This window comes from Neomonachus schauinslandi, chromosome 6 (genome assembly GCF_002201575.2).
Source record: "Neomonachus schauinslandi chromosome 6, ASM220157v2, whole genome shotgun sequence".
Classification (NCBI taxonomy): Eukaryota; Metazoa; Chordata; class Mammalia; order Carnivora; family Phocidae; genus Neomonachus; species Neomonachus schauinslandi.
In genome coordinates, this window is record NC_058408.1 from 88,860,646 (window position 1) to 88,883,865 (window position 23,220).

General features: G+C 35.8%; 1 protein-coding gene and 1 pseudogene across 1 annotated transcript in view; both read left to right on the forward strand.

Annotated features, from left to right (window-relative positions):
- Positions 1-419: 419 nt before the first annotated feature.
- LOC110589379 lies at positions 420-2,179 on the forward strand (annotated as a pseudogene).
- Positions 2,180-10,564: 8,385 nt separating this feature from the next.
- Positions 10,565-23,220, forward strand: part of PHYHIPL (phytanoyl-CoA 2-hydroxylase interacting protein like) — a 90,804-nt gene continuing 78,148 nt past the window's right edge. The window contains exon 1 of the mRNA XM_021699501.1: positions 10,565-10,847. Coding sequence (XP_021555176.1) covers positions 10,742-10,847 — 106 coding nt within the window. The 5' untranslated portion in view covers positions 10,565-10,741. The remainder of the gene's footprint in view (positions 10,848-23,220) is intronic.

A 23,220-nucleotide genomic window follows, 5' to 3' on the forward strand; every position in this document is an offset into this window, starting at 1 on the left:
AGAAGGTGATACAGGCCTACCTCATTTTAAAGTGCTTTGCAGATATTACAGTTTCTGCAAATTAAAGGCTTGTGGCAACCCTGCCTCAAGCAAGTCTATTAGCACCATTTTTCCAACAGCATTTGCTCACTTCATGTCTCTGTGTCTCACTTTGGTAATTCTCACAGTATTTCAAACTTTTTCATTATCATTATATTTTTATGGTGACCTATAATCAGTGGTCTTTGATATTACTATTGTAATTATCTTGGAGTGCCACAAACCATGCCTATATAAGAAGGCAAAGTTAGTGGATAAATGTTTTGTGTTCTGACTGCTCCCCAGACTAGCCACTCCCCCATCTCTCTTGCTCTCCTTAGGACCTCCCTATTCCCTGAGACACAGACAGATTAAAATTGGGTCATTTAATAACCCTTATGATGACCTCTACGTGTTCAAGTGAAAGGAAGTGTTGCACATCTCTCATTTTAAATCAAAAGCTAGTAATGATTAAGCTTAGTAAGGAAGGCATGTCAGAAGTTGAGATAGGCCACAGTTAGCCAAGATGGGAATGCTCTTTGCATTTTTCTTTAGAAGTTCTTGAAGGAAATTAAAAGTGCTATTCCAGTGAATATTTGAATGATAAGAAAGTGAAACAGCCTTACTGCTGATATGGAGAAAATTTGAATGGTCTGAATAGAAGATGAAACCATCCACAACATTCCCTTAAATCAGAGTCTAATCCAGAACAAGGGCCTAACTCTCTTCAATTCTATGAAGGTTGAGAGAGGTGAGGGAGCTATAGAAGGGGAGTCTGAAGCTAGCAGAGGTTGGTTCATGAGGTTTAAGAAATTAAGCTGTCTCCATTACATAAAAGTTTAGGGTGAAAAAACAAGTGCTGATGTAGATGTTGTAACAAATCATCCAGAAGATCTAGATAAGATAATTCATTAAGGTGGCTACACTAAACAACGGATTTTCAATGTAGATGAAACAGCCTTCTTTTGGAAGAGGATGTCATCTAGGACTTTCATAGATAGAGAGAAGTCAAAGCCTGGCTTTAAAGATTCCAAGGACAGGCTGGCTTTCTTTTTAGGGGCTAACACAGCTGGTGACTGAAGTTGAAGCCAATGCTCACTTACTATTCTGAAAAATCCTAGGGTCCTTAAGAATTATGTTAAATCTCCTCTGCCTATCTTTATAAATGGAACAACAAAGCCTGGATGACAGCACATCTGTTTACAGCATAGTTTACTGAACATTTTAAGCCCATTGTTGCCACCGACTGCCCAGGAAAGAAGATTCCTTTCAAAATATTGCTACTCATTGATAATGCACCTGGTCATCCAAGAGCTCTAATGGAGATGGACAATGAGATTAATACTGCTTTTATGGCTGCTAATACAACACTCATTCTGCAGTCCATGGATCAAGGAGTAATTTTGAATTTCAAGTCTTATTGTTTAAGAAATACATTTTGTAAGGCTATAGCTGCCATATATAGTGATTTCTCAGATAGATCTGGGTGAAGTCAATGGAAAACATTCTGGAAAGGATTCTCCATTCTAGATACCATTAAGAACATTTGTGATTCATGAGAAGAGGTCAAAATATCCACACTAAGAGGATTTTGAAGAAATTGATTCCAACTCTCATGGATGACTTTGAGGAGTTCAACATTTCAGTGGAGAAAATATCTACAGAGGTGATGGAAATAACAAGAAAACCAGAACTAGAAAGTGATCCTGAAGATGGGACTGAATTGCTGCAATTTCATGACAAAACTTTAATGGATAAAGAGTTGCTTTTTATGGATGAGCAAAGAAAGTGGTTTCTTGAGATGGAATCTGCTGGTGAAGATGTGAAAATTGTTGAAATGACAACAAAAGATTTAGAATATTACATACATTTAGTTGATAAAGTAGCAGCAGGGTTTGAGGGGATTGACTCCAATTTTGAAATAAGTTCTACTGTGGATAAAATGCTATCAAACAACAGTGCATACCATAGAAAAATGGTTTGTGAAAGCAAGAGTAAATCTATGTGGGAAACTTCACTGCTGTTTTATTTTAGGAAATTGCCACAGCCATCCCAACATTCAGCAACCACCACCCTGATCAGTCAGCAGCTGTCAACATTGGAGCAAGATCCTCCACCAATGAAAAGATTATGACTCATTGAAAGCTCAGATTATGGTTAGCATTTTTGAGCAGTAAGAACTTTTGAAATAAGGTATTGTACATTTTTTAGACATAATGCTATTGCACACTTAATATACTACAGTATAGTGGAAACATAACTTTTACATGCATTGGGAAACCAAAAACTAATTTGACTTGCCTTATTGCAATATCCCCTTTATTGTGGTGGTCTGAAACCATACCAGCATTATCTCTGAAGTATCTTGTGGCCCTCACTATTTCTAGTTGAAGCCCCTTGTGTGAATAGCTACTGTGCTAATTTTTATGATGCCTTCTCCTCTTGATAAAATTAGTTAAACGGAAACAACTCTATTTATCTACATTCTAGGATAACAGCAATAACTTGGGATAGGGAGAGATGTTGGCATGGATAGTTTCTCTCTTTGTATCATCACAGAAAACCTAACGGCCACTCAATAATGTGTATTGATTTCATACATACATACATATATACATAGCATTGAATCGTCATTCAATGGATGTTATTGACTAAGTAATCTCTTTAATAAGCCTCTCCCCACTCTGAAGTTTTTCTCATTATGAATCTTGGGGCGAGCCTAGTTTGGATGGAGTCAGGAAAGCTAAACTCCAATTGAATGCAATGTGGTAGTTTTGTTTACACAAATATTACAGAGAAAGTCTCAAGGTAAGATGTGGTTGTTAAATTAGGCCTTCTTATCATGCTAATGCATGTATGGCACATGTCAGCTACCGTAACATCACTGATGTTACAATAAATTTGAGAGAAAGTTAGATGTTCAGAAAAATTAGAGGACTTTTAGAGATCCTATAGGTATTTCTTTTAGCTTAGAAAGAACTTTGGGAAACCAAAATGTATAAATCATTATAAAAGTCACAGCTCTATATCTGCTGAGATAAAAATCCTAGAAAAATGATTCATCAGGAAATTTCTGTGGGTAGATTTAAGGGGAAACTAATGAGGTCAGGGTTTCAGGAGAGCTGTTTTGAGCTGTGTTTGAGGGGAGTAGACTAAAGATCTTGTTTGCCAATAATGTAAAGTTGTAAGTGAATTTGTTTCGAGCCTCGTGAAAAACTCAAAACTAGAAAGATATATCTGTGAAGGCAAGAACAACCTGGGAGTTGTGGCAAAATGATTGTGGCTGTCAGCTATACTTACAATTGCTCACCATATATAATTTATTTTCAAGATTCCCTGACATGAAGTTAGGGATGGTTATGTACTTGAACACATTCTGAAAATACTCTACTGTAGTGCATAGTGAATAGAAGAGGAAAGACCAGAGAAGGGAAAAAAGGCTCTCAATAAAAGAGGTTCAATCTATGGAGAAATTCTTTCTTCTCCATCCCTCCCAAGATTTCTTTCCCCCAACACCAACTCCTTTTAAATTTTGACTAGTGACAGCAGAAGGTATTACAAGACATGCTATTCTGGGAGCCATTTTAGTTGAGCTTTGTTTACCCACAAATATAAAGACTAGATGTCACTTTAATCCTTAAGGTTAATCTACTTGTATATTATTGGAAAATAACTGTTAGTTTAAAAATATATATTTAAATTCAATTAATTAACATATAGTGTATCATTCATTTCAGAGGTAGAGTTCAGTTATTCATCAGTTGCATATAACACCCAGTGCTCATTGCATCACATGCCCTCCTTAATGCCCATCACCCAATTACCCCATCCCCCCATCCACCTCCGCTCCAGCAACCCTCAGTTTGTTTCCTATAGTTAAGAGTCTCTTATGGTTTCTAAACATGGAAAAAGTGTGTACAATGAATTTTTCATGCTTCCTATGCCATGTGATGCTATACCATAGTATTGATATTTTTAGTATATAACCATTAGTACTATGAATGAACAAATCAATCTTTTAAAATATCAAAATATTAAAGGACTTCTTTTTGTGATTTTAAATAATCTCAGAAACACAGCAGTGTAACATCAGTCTCTCATTGTTTCTTTTCAACTCCCAATTCTACTGTTCTAGTCTGTATTATAATTTCTTAAACTCCTGTCTTCCTCCATTCCATTCATCCTATGAAACATGGGAACATTAATCACATACTACTACTTTACAGTTGTCTATACCTGCTTAAAAAGCTTTAGTAGCTCACCATTAACTATAGAACAAAAATAGGTAGCCATTGTAATTTACTGAGCAAGCTCTAATTAACAAAATGTTTTAGTGGGTTGATCTTAGTAGCAAATTAAAGAAAGGAGGTAGGAAGACTATGTACATGGTAATTTCAATAATCTGGTTAAAATGATGAAAACCTAAATGTAATAGTAGTACCTGTAACTCAGAGGGGAAAAATGTCCATGATATATTGCAAAATTTTAATTGTTCTGAGGATAGTTTGATTTAAAGAGGAGCAGGGTGACTGGGTGACTAAGAGGATACAGCTGCCAGTCACTATAATGGGGGAAAAATTAGAAAAGGCAACCAGTTTGGGGGATGAATTGATTAATTAGAAGTGGTTATTGGAATGTAAATAAAAATTTTCATTAGTTGGAAGTAGGGTAATGACTTATGTTTATAGTTGGGGACATGAAATAGGGATTTGACGATAAAGGTGAGAATTTAAACATTAAAAAGACATTAAAATTCATGGAAATGCATGCATTCTCAGAGGAAAGGCTTTAAACAGGGAAGAGCATAATGTCGGAGGTTGAACTTTAAAGAACACCTACACTCAAGAGGGCAGCTTAGAAGCTAGAGTTGATAAACATTAAGCACACATGTAGGAAGAGATCCAGTAGAGTTCAGTGCTACAGAAGTTCAGCAGAAATAAACTGCTGAAATATCAAAGAGGATGCAGATGATAAAAGGCCTGTATGTTGGTGATGTGAAAAATCTCACCACATCCAAAGATGACATTTGAAGAGTAAGAATCAGTCGTGGAGACAGATGATAAATTGTGTGAAGATTAAAAGGAAATGGAAGCAATGAATAACAGTTTTGTAGCACTGCACAATTTATAATGGCTTTCTTACATACCTTAGAATATTAAGAAGTTAAGATAGTAATTGGTTCAAATAAGATAATTTTTAAAATCAAGGAGATTTGGCAATGTTTAAAGATAAAAAAGAGAGGAAAGAAAAAGACTGAAGCAGCTGGAGGAGGTAAAAATAAGAAGCTAACAACTCTATTCTGCATTACACAGGCACTGAGTGGAAAGTACAGATAAGGGAAAGAAAAGTAGCAAGTTTTACCAGGACCTACTGAGCTAATGATAAGGACGAATGAGAAACTTCACTCTGCCTTTATTGCTTTTTCCAGGAAAAAGAGAGATCATCTTTTGAAAGTGAGAGAAGAACTGGGGGTTTCAAAGAGAAACAGTCTGTGATAGTTAAATTGTCAAGCAAGTTTAACTTTAATAGCATAAATTTTGGACCAAGTCATCATAGATCTCTACCACCTCTCACCAGTGTTTGGTGATATAGAACTAGAAATGTAGAAATCAAATACTGAGGAGAGATTCAATATTGAGTATTTGCTTATGGGCTTGGCAAAAATCTACAATGAGATAGAACCAAAAGCAAACATAATGTGACATTAATTTATAAGGGCCTCACACACTAAACCATAAAGCTATTCTAATTATGGAAGTTCTTAATGTTTTTAAATAGCTATTAAAATATTTTCAGAAATTTGTACTGTAAAATTGACCAGATATACTTTCTTAATGGTGTTCTTAGTGTTCTATAATAACACTATTCTAACTCTATGAGATGCCTTATAGTTCATACAACACTTGTCTATGTATTATGTCATTTGATTTTCACAAGTCCAGACACAAGTCAACTTGAGTCAGGATAAAGAATTCAGATTATTTGAGTTGCTTTCAACTTTGTCAATCATGAGTTTTATTTTCCCCTACCTTTGATAAGGGCTTAGGAAAAGTCATGGTAATGTTATTACCATTAGAGAGGGAAAACAAAACAAAACAAAACACTCCTTCATTTACTAAGCATTTTTTTTTTTTTTTGAGTTTGCTTCGACCTATGGTTTTAGTTCTCACTCTTTGCCTTCTGCCTAGCCATAAAAACCTGGGTTGTGCCTAAGACTGTGGGTTATATAAAAATGACCTCTGCACTTACAAGCTCACTGAAAGGACTTTGTAACCTAGTTTTTCTTTGGATCTGATAAAATTCTAGGCAGTTGCAGCAATATAATTAAACACATTCAAAGTACTGAAGTTCAATCAAACAATTCAACAAATTGTACTGAGTATCTTCTCTGTGCAAATACTATAGTATGTGCTTTAAATTTACATCACAGGGGAAATAAGAACTGTTCAGGGAAGAAGTATAGGTTTTACATGATAGCAAGCTCAAGACGTGTAAGCAGATTGGTACCTCTGTCAGGAAAGCTAATGTGCTCCTGGGCTGTGATATAAGATGTCTGGCATATAGAGCAAAGATGGTGATAGACTGCTTGTTTCCCTTTATATTCTTAATATCTCTCCATATCATAGGTGTGTTCATCGATGGACTCTTAGAAAACATTAGATCTATCCAGAAGAGAGTGTCCAAAGTGGTAGAGGGACTCAAAGGAATGTAATATCAGAAATATTTGGAAGAACTAGGAGTATTAGCCAGAAAATTGAATATGAATGGGCAGCAGAAGAAGGATTATCATTATTGTGTATGACTAACAGAGGAGAAAATGAAGGTCCTTGTATTGACCTCATAGGAGGCATATTTGGGTTCAGAATGAGTAAGATTACTTCATGAGGATTTTAATTTACTATATATTAAAAGATAGACAACTTCTTGTCAGGGGCTTCAACATTGGGTGCAGGATTGCATTAAGACATATTTAAGGTCCTTTTCAAAGTCTGATTCTTCACGTACACTAATAATTTGCAAATCAGAGTGTGATTATATCTGTAGATAATATAAATAAAGCCCCATGGAAATAAAACAAAAAGATTTTTGGCATAAGGAATAATCTTTATAGAGTATATACCATTTGAGTTAGACCTTGAATGGTAGGATTTTGGCTGTAATAGTGTTGACCTCAAGCTAACAAATGATATAAGTGTGTGAGGATTGCAATTACACTACAACTTACATATGAAAAGGCAGAATTTTCATTTTATCTTAAAATTTATTTGGTCATCTTCATGAAATCTCATTCACTAATATAAAGGGGAAAGTAAATAATGTATTTTTAGTGCAATCCAGGAACCTAGATTCAATCAGTTTTTAATCAGTATTTTATTTACCCCTTTAAAGTCCATCTTTTTAGGTAAGATACCCAGTCTTTCAGGTTTTTACCTTTTCCCCTAGATCTTATTTCAGACGGTATTTGGGGATATCAGTACAGGAGAGGTTCCATTACCTTGAAGCACTGGGACAAAGGGTCACTGGATTTGAATAATGTGTTTTGCCTCCTCTGGTCTCTGTGGTGACATCCCTTGCATGCCTAATTGCTTCTGGCCTTTCACTTGAAGTTGGTGGCTAGAGAAACTCATGGTCTGTATTTTTTCAGTGTGGTCAGGGCCTGGTAGCCATCTCTAAGACTCACAAGTCTCATCTTTTTTAATACTTTAGACATCCCTAGTCTAGAAGCTCCATTCTGCAGTTTTTCCTAGAGTATTACCTTGCATTTTAAAATCAGGCTTCACAGCAGGTTGACTAGATCTCAACTCAACTACCTTCTGAGTATACAGGAAATTTTAGCAGTTTTGGAAAGTAAATTCCTGCCCTTCCTCTGCCTAACTATGATGTTTTGTTCAAGGTTACTTGAATCTGGCCAGGTGATACCATCCCAAAGATCTAAGAACTAGGGCAGAAATTTCTCTGTCCTTGAGTTTTCCCATACCTATCTGGATATTTCTAGAGCCACAATCCCTCATCTCACATCCTCAATGTATAAGTGAGTAAAAATATTGCTGGTTGCCATCCTCTAGCACTTCTACCTCTTTTCCATTATTCTCTGAACCAAAAAGAATAGAATTTTCTCTAGTTTACCTACCGCATAGCCACCATCTTCCTTATACCAATCTCTGGCCTAAGCCTTTATCGTGGACTGGGATATCTTGTCTTCACTCTGGGATAAACTATATCGTTTTGACCACTAGGCCTAGCTTTGGTATGTTAAACCATAAACATATCTATATTTTATCTTTTGACAATGGCTTGATTTGAAGCCTAACAATTTGCTAAAAAAAAAAAAAATCCTATGCTCAATGTCAAAAGTGAAATATTAACTCTTTCTTTTGTATTTCTTATGTAATAATCTAAATCCTTAGCAGAAAGATGCCTTGGATTGAATAGGTCTTACACCCAAACTCACATTAATATTTCTTAAAACATTATCCCTTTTTCCCATTATACAGATATTCTGGCCTACGAATCTGATCATGCTAACTTCCCACTTAAAGCCTTTCATAATTTCCTGTTCCTTTTAAATAATCTTTTTAAATGCTTTCCTTACTAACCAGACAAGGTTAGGACCCCTGCGTGTGCTTCACTAGTTCCCATGATTCCTCTTTCATAACACTCATTATAATTTTCCTTTTTCAATGTCTGTGTTTCTTAATAAGATTTGAACTCAAAATTTCCAACATCTAGCATATTGTCCATGGATATAGCAGGTGTTTAACAAATATTTGTGTGAATTATAGCTTTAATTATATATATGAGTTTATATTTCTCACCTGTAGATCAATAAATTGGTAATCTAGTTTACACAGTTCCTTTTGAAATTTGTAAATGTGATACTACTCTGAAAGATGAACCCACTGTGGCTCAGCTGACAATATCAATTTCTATTCCTCCAGAGCCAGGTTTTAGAACACAGGAAATTCACCAATAAGTGCCATCTTGTCATATTTCTTGACAAGTAATAATTTATCATCTCCTTGGGGACACCCCTACCTTGAACAAAAATTCTCTTAAACTACAAGAAGGAGATCCCTCTTCATTAATACCTAAGTTGATAATGAGGACATTTCACTTTAAGATACCCAATGATCTTTCACTAATTTTTATCAACTTGCAGTTGTGCCAAGTTTTCTCACAGGCTTATTTTACCTTAAGCTGGTCCTTCTGTTTTATGAGGCTTCAATTAACTAGATTTAGTCATGTTATGGCTAGAAGGATATGACTGGAAATGGTAGCATAGAGCAATCTCTATGTAAATTGTTAGTTCATTGGACAACATGTATGTTTGAAATTGGAAAATACATAAAAAGGAACTTTAATTTCCAACAAGCATATACACTAAAAAAAGAAGAGAGTGGGGCAGGCACTATTTGATTCTAAGATAGCAACACGACTAAAAACTATTCCAAAGAAGCAAATGGCAAGAGAGGTCAATAGGCTGTGACCTATACCTACTTTATTTTAAAAACATTTCTATTGCAGAATTTTGCATTGCACAATACTAAATGCCATTAAAAAGAATGGGCAGACAAATTTAAGGTAAGTTGAGGAAGATTTTCCATTAGAAAAGGATGTTTCCATATCCATGAGGTCAGGTACTGTTTTTTTTTTCCCGCCTTTCACTGGAGCCTAGAACAATGCCCCGCACGGAATAAACATTTCATACTTATTTGTTGAATGAATGAATGAATGAATGAATGAATGAAGCAAGCAAGCAAGCAAGCAAGCTAGACTGCGAAGGCTGAAAGATTAGTGGCTGTCAGCCCCGAAGCACACGCGCTGCTTTTCCAGCAGGCTGACTGGCATCTCCTCATTCCCTCACCTTTCTGGCAGTTCTGAATTCCCATGTTTGCCCCTCCTTCAGGTTGACCAAAATTCTGTCCGTAAAACCTTCCACTTCTCAGTTAATCCACTCCTCTCTCACAGAGACGCAGCTGTTTCCGAGGAATGCCTGGCTGAGCAAGCAGGGGCCTGGAGGAGAGTAGCTCGAGACCTTAAGGGGGAAGGCAGCCTGGGGGGCTCCGAAACAAGGATACAAAGGATCTGGACCCATATTTTTCCAGTCCTTCATAAAAACCAATCTGCTTCTTCTCATCTCCCCGTACAGACTCCCCAGTGCCAACCTGAGTCCCACTGACCCTATGACGAGGGAAAGGACGCCAAACCACCCTCACTAGAAGAGAAGGAGAGGCCAGCGCACCATACGCCCAGCCGCCCGCCGCTTCCGGGCGCTCATGCGGTCCGACACTCAGCGCGGGGTAGCGGGGGATGAGGCGCCGGGGCAGCAGGGGGCGCGTGCGCGTGGAAGGGCGGGGAAGGAGGAGCGCCGCGCGCCAGCAGGTGGGCGCGTCCTCTCTCGCGCGCGCGCGCGCGCCGCGCCTACTCCCTCACGATCCCCGCGCGACGCGTCCCCTCCCCGCCGGGAGCGCGCACCTCCCGCTCTCGCGCCGGGTCCCTCTGCCTCTCTCCGAGCCTCACACTCCCCGGAGCTCCTGTCACGGCCGTCGCCTCGGCCGCGGCTCTCTAGCCCGGCGGCTCAGCCTCGGCCCCTCGGAGCCGCGTCCCAGGCGTCTTTCCTCTCCTTCCGCCACTCCCTACTCTTTCCCGCCCTTCTCTCCCACCCAGTCCACCCAGAGAGCCTGGATACGAAGCAGGCGGGCTTGAGAAGGGAGTTGGATAAATGGAGGTGCCGCGCCTGGATCATACCCTCAACAGCCCCACCAGCCCCTGTGAGGAGGTGATCAAAAACCTCAGCCTGGAGGCCATTCAGCTGTGCGACCGGGACGGTAAGAGCGACGGGGGCTGTGAGGAAAGGGGCCGAGCCTGTGGCCAGGCGCCGCGGCCGCCCCAACTCGGCCGACCCTGCTCACCCGGGCATCAGGGTCTTTTGTTATCCCCCCATACAAATAAATACAGGTGGGGCTCCTCTCCGCTCATCCGCCCTCCCCTCAGACGCTAGAAACAAAAGGACCCCAGGGCTCGCTCGTTGGCGCGGAAAGTCGCGTTAGTCTCCGGCAGCGGCGCCCCTCGGCGTCCTCGCCCGCCTGGCCCCGCGCGAAGGAGCTGCCCCGGCGAGGGCGCCGTTCCCGCCCGCCGCTCCTGCCCGGGACGAGGTGTTTTCGATGGTGCCGCAGTCCAGGTTTCCAGGGTGTACCGGAACCGAAGGGGAAATGGCCTCTGGGTGTTTTTAGTACCCCTTCTTTCCACCGGCTCACGCTAGTTAGCATTCTCAGCCCAGAAACTATCATTTCCTTTTTTAAACCTCCCCTCTTCAGACCCCCCCAAATTCATTAATCTTTTTATGCTCTTAAATAGGGATTGGGATGGCGGTTTTTTCAGTGAAGGGGCGCCGGGGGGGGGGGGGAAGGAGTGCGTTTCAGCACCATGGATAGCCACAAGCTTCGTGGTTTGGGGCTGTGATTCAGAAACTGTCAAAAATCTGTAAAGAAGTGGTCTAATATATCTGCTGTGGTACAGTATATGTGGCGAGTACTCACCATTGTGTCTTGATATTATATAGCTTATTCTATTGTTAAAGTTGGCAGTCTCCTAAAGAAGGAAGTGATTGAACACAGGTTTGAGCGTTAAAGAGATAAGCTAGTACTGTGTGCAATATGGGTAGCTAGCTTGTAGTGCTTCTGTGTTATTTGGAGTAGTTGAAGAGTCAGTGCTATTTCAGTGATGTGGAATAAAACTTCATTTGTAAAAGAGTCATCTGATTAGTAGTTGATTGGCCAAATAATTGTAAAATCGAACATCTGACAAAGGAAAAACCATTTACATGTTGTCAAGATGACCCTGAACACTTTTGGCTATAAATGGAATCAGTGATTAACAGTATATGGAGACGATAATTTAGATATATTTTTTTAGCCAGGGTTATGTAGAAATACTAGTGTGCTCACAATAAGGCCATGAAATTTATCAGTATGTTATCCAAATAGAGAGCAGAGGTCTTGTTTCTAAAGTCATTTAGATAACTTGGTTAGGCGTTGCTCTACAGTATAGTTTAGGTCAACTGAACACTGAATTTCTGTTTATTAATAAATTTAGGACACAGAATAATTGACCTTTGAAGCCAAAACCACTTTAAATAATTTCTGGAAAAGGTATAGTATTGATAAATAAATACTCTTGCAAAAGCTGTTTATAATTCCTTTATCCTTAGGTCACCATAGTAATAGGTGCACATATTTATGGCATCTAAAAAAAAAGTAATCATTTTGGCATTCCATATATAAACTTGCATTATTAGACTATAGAGATTATTTTTAATATACCACGTAGGAAATTGTATAGTATACTTTTTCTGTATGTATACTTTTTCTGGTGTTACCATTGTAAATGTTTGGATTTTCCTAGATGGTTTGACAGAAAACCAAGAATCTAGTAAAAGTAGATTTCACCTTCATTTACTTCAGTGATTTATCTAAAGCTTATTACTGTAGTTATTGGAAATAGGCAATTCATAGTTACTCCTCAGAACCCCGTAATCTTAATACTTAAAATTGCATTTACCACATTTTCAAAGATATTAGGGAAAATAAAGTTGTTTTTCTTTTTTATGAAGCTTATAGAATTAACAAAACTAGTGCTGCATTTATGTGGTCTCTTCTTGTAGAGTAGTAGCTATTTTATTTTTGGTAATATTTTTTAGTTGTTTCAGTTTACATTATGAATCCTGCAAAATGAAAAAATTATGTAACATTTAATAGGGGGGTGCTGGCACTTAGCAGTATGAAAATTACTTATTTGAAGACTTCTAATGATTCAACATAGATTAATAGGGTTTCATTTTATAAAATATATCAACAAATACAAAGAGCTAACTCTTCCATTAAAATATGTAAAAATTAGGAATAGCTTGTGTAGAGATGTTATTAAATGTTTAACTTTTTATTTTGTGACTCTACATGTCAATTCCAAAATATATGTTTATTTTTGGCAGAACAATTTTAAAATGTTACATTAAATTTGTCAAGCAGAACTTATTTATCATAATCTTATAGTGAGAAATATTCAACTAGATATTATTTACTCCCTTCACTTCCTCTCAGGTCTTATTATTTTACTTCTGTAAATATATAATAGAAAGATTAGGATGTGGCAGAAGATCTGTTATATGCTTGAGTACATAAAATGATAAATTTTAATAATTTTATCATAGAAATACATTTATTTTGTTTTCTCTTTACTTTTCTCTATTCTACTATTAATCTGGTGTTGGAAAAAAATGAGCACAAACTTCTTGGAAGTAGATAAAATAGAATAGGAGAAAATATAATATTATTGTTAAATATATGTTTCCTTTTACTTTCTCCACTTATAGATGTTTTTAATTTTATAATGTTTTATATATTTTATCAACTAAGTTATACCTGCTGGTAAACTGTATGTCTTTCTTATGTTTCCTTGGCTCTTGTATATTTTTTTCTTTCACTTGCTATTTTCTTATAAATTAATCCATATACATAATTAGCAATAATTCACAATGTTTCCTTTTTTTCATCGTTTCTCCAAGTATTTAACAGTTGGAAGAATTTGGAATAGAATCCAAGTAGTCATATAATTGGACTTTTTAATTAAGCAAGAGGATTCTTCTACACACACATTATTTCATGTATACTTTTATCCTAGGCATGTGTGCTTTAGTTGCTAATATATGGTCTCTGCCTATATGTTACTTGTAGTTCAAAATGAGGATTCTGATGGACTTCTATTAGGAAACCTCTGAATATGTGCTGTAGATCTAGTACTTTCTGTAATCTCTGTTTCAAGTAGAAGAGTGTTTCTGTTCCTCTATCTCTGCTGTGTTGAAGTATCCTCAAGTTGCACATATGATCTACTTTAATTGTAGATTTTCTAAGGAAGTTGAAGGATAAAAAAAACATTAATTACTCATCGGGAAGCATTGATAATATGGGGACCCATTTCCTGTTTGTTTCTTCACATAGATACTTCAGACCCTAATTGACCTGTGACAAGACAGAACAGCACCGAACCCCACACACAGAATTCTACATTACTTCTACTTCTCTTCATTTTTCTTAAAATCATGCATACACAGATAAATAGATAGATAGATGGATAGATAGGTAGATATCTCAAAGCTTTCTTTCCTTCTGAAAGGGAAAGATTTATTTATGTATATGGTGTTTTACATGCATTCAAGCTCCCTGCACTCTTGTTATAATAGCAAGGGAGAAAATACAAAATTAATTTGTTGTGTGGCACTTAAATCCACCCCCAAGGCTTCCTACGTTTAACAAGTATTATTTACATGATTATTTTATGACTGCCTAGATACAGCTTATGGAGTTTATGATGCTACTCAGCAAGGGAATACATTTTAAGGAAATTGCAGAGAGAACCTGACAGATTTCCATGTCTTTGTGTCTAACTATAGTTTTATGAAGGAAAAGAAAAAAAGGTTTTCTCCTTTTTACATATTTAAAAAAGATAAATTCCTTTTAGTTTTGACTTTATCATAGCTACTTAAATTATAAATCAGTTGTGACTTTTTTATGCTTATTGATATGTGAATTAAACAAATTTTAACTTTGGAAATATAACACAAAAATGCTTACTAGTTAGCACAGTGCTGTACTAGATAATCCTTAATGACATTTTCTGAAGCAGACATCTAGGAATAGTACCCATAACTGTTACCTTTAATAGTACAAGAACACAAGGTAGTCATTGCTCTGTCTCACTGACATTCATATGCCATAGTGGCAATAGCATTTTAGAATCAGACAGACCTCTGACAGAATATTGGCTCTTGATAGATATATTACATTAGGCAAATTACTTAACCTGTTTTTAGCTTTAAGCTTTCTCATGTAAAATGGGTATAATAATGTCAATCCTGTAGGATTTTTAAAATAATTACATGAAGTATTTTCTATCATTTCTTATAATTCTTGACACAAAATAGAGAATAATTATTATTGTAAATGGTCTATTATTCTCCGCATACCTTCTTGAGTTCAGCTATTGTTTTTTATTTCTTTTTTTTTTTTTGTCCAATGTTTAGATCTTTGTTTTTCATTTCAGTTGTGTTTTGTTCACTTAGTAAATCCTTCTTATGTCACTTCAACTTCATGAGTAGACAATGGAAACTGTAAATTCTCAATTAAAAAAATAGTTAACTTTAAACCACAGTTACAGTACTCTATCTTTTGCTTATATTTATCTATCCCATCAATGATATCTTTGTCAGCCTTAATCCTAAAAGCTCTTTTCAGCTTCTACTTCAGACCTGCTGTTTGCGGCATTTCATGTGCCTTGTGACCTTGATAATTGCTTTGGGTAGGTATTTGTATCAGAACCTTCTGTTCTTGATTTAACATTTTTCTCTTCATGATTTTTTATTCTAAGGTAGATATGTACCAGCACATGTAACCTCTGGATTCATTTCTTTGACCCAGATATGACTATAGAGATGCTGTAAATTTTTACTGAGTATGGAACACAACAAAAATAAAAGACAAACTAAAAGAAACAAACAAAACACTTTAAAGTCATCAGATTATGTTAAACCAATTCATATTCTTGGTAGGGGTTCTAATTCATTCCCAGAGAAGATGAAGTTATTAGAGTAAAAGTCACATCAAAGGATATGTGACCAGACTCCCTCCAGTGGTAGAATAACTGATATGTTATAAGTAGTAACACTGGCAACTTGCTTTATTGCCAAGGTAAGCCAGTCAGAAATTCACTCTATAGAGCAGTAGACAACTTCTAAGTTACTTGGTTTCTCACTGCTGATATACCCCCTCATTTAGGCCCAACCTTGATCTTTCCTTAACTTTATGTGAATATAGTTTACTGATTATTTTTATATATTATCTTGGACTTCAGAAATAACAGCAGCTGTATCAATTTCTGCAGTAAGTATAATCCTTCTAGTTTCTGATTTTCCTTGTCTGCCCTTAGTAATTGCATTTTAGTTTTTCCTTACAGCATTTGCCTCTTTCTTGGGTTTATTTTCCACTTCTCTTAAATTTCTCTGTAAGAATCTTTTTACTGTTATTTAAATTGTGTTTTTACTATTTTAAAGCATTTGCCTTATTCTTTAATATCTTTTAACATATTTTATTATTATTACACAGTGGTTAAATTGTCTTTTTAAGCAGGCTGTATTTTATACACATACATTTGAGAAGTAAAATCAGTATTTGTGGAAGACTTCTCGTAGAAACGTATAGAAACACTGAAGAGTTGTCAACAGGAAAAAATAGGTAGGCAGTATCAGCATGTTCTGTTTGTGGAAAGATAGTGAGTGGCAAAGGTGTAAAAGAAATCCAAAAATAATTACAAACTTTGTGATTGAATTTTCAAGCAATATGAAAAGTGATAAGGAGTAATTTTAGGATTTTAAGTCTGAGAAATCAGAAGTAAAGTAAAAAGAACATTTATATTAAGATATTTGGAAACTAACAGTAAGAGACTTCCCTGGAAACTGAAACATTTAACAATTCCTCTTATGTTCTGGAGAAAAGAGTTCTAGAATGATAAAGAGCATTGTTCATAGAACTATATATTCCACAGGGGTACTAGAACTTAAGAGGAAATTAGGGTTTGACTTCAGTTTTAGAGTGACTTCTGATCAGCTTTGTATCTCACCCCTTAAAGGAAAGGAGTGATTACATGCTGGAGAAGGCCAACTTTGAACCCTAAAGATGAAATAAATCTACATTCCAGGTTTGTTAAAAAAAGGTAGACAAGATATCAGGATTTTGAAGTTACTCCATAGATGTGGGTTAAACAAAAAGTATCATAACTCTGAATAGTATTGTAGTTAGTTTTGTTTGTGATATTGTAACTATTTGCACCAAGTTTGTAGTTCATTTTAAAAGGACTTTTCTGTGGATATTTTTGTTTATATGATGTTTGTTGTAGTGGTTGTGGCAACTAATGTAAATAAATCTTTTTGTTTTCCATAGCCTGTGGGAGTGTTGCTATCTAATAATAGTATGAAAAACTTACAGCTTCCCTAGACATATGCCATTAAAGACAAAGCACAAAAATTTTTTCAATATACTTACTTTGATTTTCTTGAAAAATAGTGTTTTGTTTTATAAACTTGAATGTTGGTGAATCTGTCAGTCTTTAAAATTTTAAAAGTTGATAAATGCAAACAAGAATGGCAGTTTTTTAATATTACTAAATGATGTTAATGATTGCTTTTAAAGTTATACCTATGATAGAGAAGAGACATCAGCAAGTTATAGTCCTTGGGCCAAACTGAAAACCTACTGCCAGTTTTTCTAAGTAAAATTTTATTGGAACCAAACCATGCCCATCTGTTTATATATTGTCTGTAGCTGCTTTCTTGCTACAAAGGCTGAGTAGCTGTGACAGTAGATCATATAGCTTACAAACCTTAAAATATTTATTATCTGGTCTTTTCCAGGAAACGTTTGCCAACTCCTAGCATAGAGGACTGAGAAAATAAATTAATCTTTATTAGTAAAGATTAATAAATTAATCTTGAAAATACTGAATAAGAGTTTCTGACAAAAATTGTATAATCACTCTGTTTTTATATACTACTGGGGTTTTGAGATACTGCAGGTCAGGTAGAGAGCTGTAGAAAGCTACCTAGCTCTGTATGGAGGCAGTCAAAGATGCCTTTGGGTCTGATAGGCAGTGAAAGAAACAAGCCCTGATTTTAACTTAAAATCTAGTCTTCATATAAGTAACTTTAGAAAGAAATACTAGTTATGCATTAGTATTTCCAGGCACAGTTATAATTCTATCAATAGAAAGGTTTTAAAGTGTAAAAGATGATGATGTGAACTTTGAGAAATATGGATAGTTATGATACATACTACAACAATTTATGTATATATCATATTTTTCCTTGTAAACCAAATCCTCATTGAAAAAGAGTCAAGGTTGTTTTTTTTTTTGTTTTTTTTTTTAAGAGTAAAGGTCTTATTCATCTTTCTGTCTTCCACAGTCTAATGTAGGGCTTCTCAATCTATCCGTATTTTGCTTTTTTCAGTATTTTAATCTATCACTGGCTGATACTTCACAAAAATATAATAAAATGAATTATTAGAAAATGAAATTTAAAAGATCCTAAAAGATTCAACAAACATGAAAATCTCTGTCAAATTCCTATAAAAGTTTCCAGATTCTTAATTCTAATTTTTATATTTATCTCATCAGAGCCTGGTAAATAGTTTGCAGATCACACTTTGAGTATAATGGCTGGAAGATAGTGCCATTCTATTCTTGTTCAATGATTAATTTTTTGGTACTCAACTTAATCAGTTTGATTGTTTCCTTTTGTTCTTTTACTTGCATGTAATTTTTTCTATTTATTTATGGATGTATTCCAACTTTAGGGTCTGTGTTAAGAACAGGAAAAAAAAAATCCAAGAATGAATGTAACTTGGATCATTGCATTTAAAGGATTGGCTGGCATTTAGGGAGACAATAAATTTCAATAGATAAGTATAATAACATGTAATAATATAATAGAATGTAGAAAAGAAAGTAGTTAATTCTGTCTTGAGTCTCTCAAGATGGCTTTACAGAGGAAGCAACATTTTTTCCTGTATATTAAAAGAAAAATAAAAACTTGCCAGGAGAAGTGGGATAAAGGCATTTCTGGTTGAGATAAGAGCATATATAAAGGCATAAAATCACGCATGTTCTAGCAATACATGGCATTTAGTATTATTGGGGAAAAAAAAGTATTCCTTGTAGGAAAGTAAACTGAAAACTAGTTAGGGCTAACTAGCTTATGCCATGATAGGAGTTTGGATTTATCTCGTTTGAAATCTTTTTAGTAGATTTCAAATTTTCTAATTTTTAGAGAACCCTTTTTTTTTAACATTTTGCAGAACTCTAACAAGTAAAAATAGCTTTTAATTAGTGTACATCTATCCTGTAATTTCAAACTTAACAGCATTTTTCAATAAATTCAGTCAATGAGTATAGTGAGAAATTAAAATTAGCAGTTATACTTGGAAGTTGCTATTTTATATCAGCCTCAACATCCACTTTATTTCTGTATTTTATTTTTATTGCATTATGCCTAGGAAATTCTGGTTCACAAAATTTCAAATTCAAATAAGTAGTGACAATTGTTAAAGTTTTTAAGCTCATTTTTCTTTCTCAGGATACTCTTCAAATTAACTGATTCAGACTTAAGTAGAAATAGTAAGATTTTTTTTCAAGTTGAATCAAAGAATAAGTGTTCCTTTTGGAGGCAGGTGATGGACTCTGTTCATCAGTCAGTTCATTTTTTCACTGTTCAGTGAGAAAATAATGTATCTTGTAATATTCTGAGGTATTTTTGGTACCTTTTTTTTTTTAAAGCTCATACCTTTGTGTGCTGATCTCTTAAAATTTCAGAGCAGTTAAATTTATTTTACTTGCATGATTAATCTTAACTGTAAGGATCAGTTTCATTACTGACAATTTATATGCATTTATAAGCTTGGTAATATTGTGACTGTATTATCAAATTGAGTTTCTTCAGCTTATTAAAGAGCTAAATAATCAAATTCGCTTGCTCATTATATTTGAAAGATGTTTATCAAAGGTTTTTTTTCCCTTTTTTATTGAAATATAGTTGATATACAATGTTACAGTAGTTTCAGGTGAACAACATAGTGATTCCAAAACTCTATACTTTATGCTATACTCACCACAAATGTACCTACCATCTGTCACCATGCAATGCTATTACAATCTCATTGACTATATACTCTGCTGTAACTTTCATCCCCATGACTTACTCATTCCATAACTGGAAGCTTGTACCTCCCACTCCCCTCACACATTTTGCCCATTCCTACACCCTCTTTCCCTCTGTCAACGATCAGTTCTCTGTATTTATGGTTCTGTTTCTGCTTTTTCTTTGTTTATTCATTTGTTTTGTTTTTTAAATTCCACATATAAGTAAAATCATATAGTATTTGCCTTTCTCTGATTTATTTCATTGAGCATTATATCCTCTAGGTCCACCCATGGTGTAGCAAATGGCAAGATCTCATTCTTTTTTATGGCTGAGTAATATTCATATGTATATATCACATCTTCTTTGCCCATTCATCTATTGATTGACACTTAGGTTGCTTCCATATCTTGGCTATTATAAATAATGCTACAGTAAACATAGGTGTGCATATATCTTTGAGATAATGTTTTTGCTTTCTTTGGGTAAATACCCAGTAGTGGAATTACTGGATTGTATGGTATTCCTATTTTAAATCTTTATCAAAGTGTTTTTAGGGGCACCTGGGTGGCTCAAGTCGGTTAAGCGGCTGCCTTCGGCTCAGGTCATGATCCCGGGGTGCTGGGATCGAGCCCCGTGTCAGGCTCCCTGCTCTGCGGGAGGCCTGCTTCTCCCTCTCCCACTCCCCCTGCTTGTGTTCCCTCTCTCGCTGTCTCTCTCTGTCAAATAAATAAATAAAATCTTTAAAAAAAAAAGTGTTTTTAAATTAATAAATAAAGTATTTCTTGTTTCTTTTGAAGCATTTATATCTTTTTTCAGGATAGCTGACTAAGTTTCATATGAAAAATGAATTTTGAAATTTTCTATTCATAGTATTATAATTAGCTCAGTAAAAAAAAAAAACCCTTCAACTTAAATGATGGTTTATATATGATTACTTAAAACTCTTTTGAGGGGCGCCTGTGTGGCTCAGATGGTTAAGTGTCTGCCTTCAGCTCAGGTCATGATCCCGGGATCCTGGGATCGAGTCACATATCTGGCTCCTTGCTCAGCAGGAAGCCTGCTTCTCCCTCTCCCACTCCCCCTGCTTGTGTTCCCTCTCTTGCTGTCTCTCTGTCAAATAAATAAATAAAATCTTTAAATAAAAAAATAAACTATTTTGAAATATCTTAATATCCAGTTCTTATTAGTAAACAATTACTACTTAATGAAGCTGGCAATAGCTTTTATAGGAGCTACCACTCCTGAAATTAAAAAAATTTTTTCTACTTTCCTTAAGATAGCTGTCCCAATATTTTTTTCTTTCTTTTTTTTCAATATTTCTGACAATTGTTGATGATGAGTTAAAAAACTGACTTAGACATTAAAAGTTTCTTCTCCACTGTGTATTGTTTTATCATTCTTAAATTTATCTGTTTGAAAAACTACTACAAAAGTAAGTGGAGAAATCTGCCACATTCATATTCTCATCCACTTAAATTAGAAAGATTTTACATAATCTCAGCATTTGAATTAATTAACTATATGTGATGGATAATATTTATTCTCTTATATTCAGGCATGTACCAATGTTTTATTTCAGTTTTTTGGTAACAGTTTAGTAATTTAACATATTTGTTGTAATGTCAGAAATGTCAGAAAAAAGCTAACGTAAAAATCTGTTGGCTGTGATTAAACTGGAAGTAAGAGATACAAGAAAGGAGCTGTTGCTGATGGCTAAATTTGCCAAATTGGGAGACTGGGTGTATTTTGACACCAGTAAATAAGGTAGTTTGTTGGTTGGAGGGAATGTGAAAGAGTAGCCTTGATAACAAGCTATTAAATAAAGCCTTTCCTGGACAAATAAGGTTTCAGATGCCTGTGCAATACCTAGATGGAAATGACCAAAAGACTGTTAGAAATGTCCATCTTTGTCTCATAGGCAGGGAATTTGAGGATAAAGATGGTTTTCTGGGTTTTTGTTTCTCCTTTGTCAGGTTTTCTTTACTTCATCCTCTAGTCAGTCCTTTAGACCCATGTCAAATTGTTGAACTGCTCATTAGAATAAGTAAATTTGAATGCTGGGCTCTTTTATTTGTGGTGTCTAAAAGGAACATTTGAAAATTAATTACTTTTGATATCATTAAACTTGGCTAGGGTGTGGTTAAATAATGAGGCAATTAACATGGGAGAAATACAGTTGGCCTAAACTCTGTACTTGATAGGTCTTTTTTTTTTTAATTTTATTTATTGGGGCTCTTGGGTGGCTCGGTGTGTTGGGCGTCTGCCTTTGGCTAAGGTCATGATCCCAGGGTCCTGGGATCGAGTCCTGCATCAGGTTCCCTGCTCAGCGGGGAGACTGCTTCTCTCTCTCTCCCTCTACTCTGTTTTATTTGACAGAGAGAGAGATAGCGAGAGTAGGAACACAAGCAGGGGGAGTAGGAGAGGGAGAAGCAGGCTTCCCGCCGACCAGGGAGCCCGATGCCCGCTCGATGTGGGACTCGAACCTAGGACCCTGGGATCATGACCTTAGCGGAAGGAAGACACTTAACAACTGAGCTACCCAGGTGCCCCGTGTACTTGATAGATTTCTCCCATTAAGTGTATGATAATCTGTGTTTACTGTGGAAATGTACTAGATTAGTTTTTCCCTCTTTGGCAACATAGTCTGCAGTACATAAAATAAACGAACTGTTGGAATTCAAATTAGCAGAAAAATAATGACATTGGAGCTCAAAGAAAAACTAAAATCTTCACCAAAGGTATTTCTAAGGCTTTCATAGTGAATGTATATTTCCAAGATTTTCTTTTGATTTGAATCCACTAATTTTAATGTTTCCTAGGGTTTTTTATTGAATTGCTAGCCTAAGTAGGACATAGTCTTTCTTACACTTAATTTTTGTGTATGTGCCTTTTTTTTTTTTTTTGCAGATTCTTGGTGTTTAAGTTTAGATAAATCTTCCTTTTTTTTTTTTAAAAAAAAAAGATTTTATTTATTTATTTGACAGAGACACAGCGAGAGAGGGACACAAGCAGGGGGAGTGGGAGAGGGAGGGGCGGCTTCCCACCAAGCAGGGAGCTCGATGCGGGGCTAGATCGCAGGACCCTGGCTGGGATCATGACCTGAGCCGAAGGCAGACGCTTAATGACTGAGCCACCCAGGTGCCCCAAATCTTCCTTTTTAATAAATACAGTTTTTGTATAATTTTTTCAAAGCTGAGTGTTTGAGCCTATTTATATATTGTCCTTTTCTAGTGCAGTTCACTATATCCAATATTAATTTCTGTGAGACTTGATATGGCTTTTTTGGTTGTTATTTTTAGTGATTTAAAAAAAAGGGAAAACCTAATGACTGAAAAACAGTGGTTCTGGAATTTGCTGTTTATTCTATTTGTTTTGCTAAAAGCTTTACTTGTTCAAATTCTAGTAATACAATTTACAGTAATAAAATTCAAGGTTGAAATAGTGATAAATATTCCAAA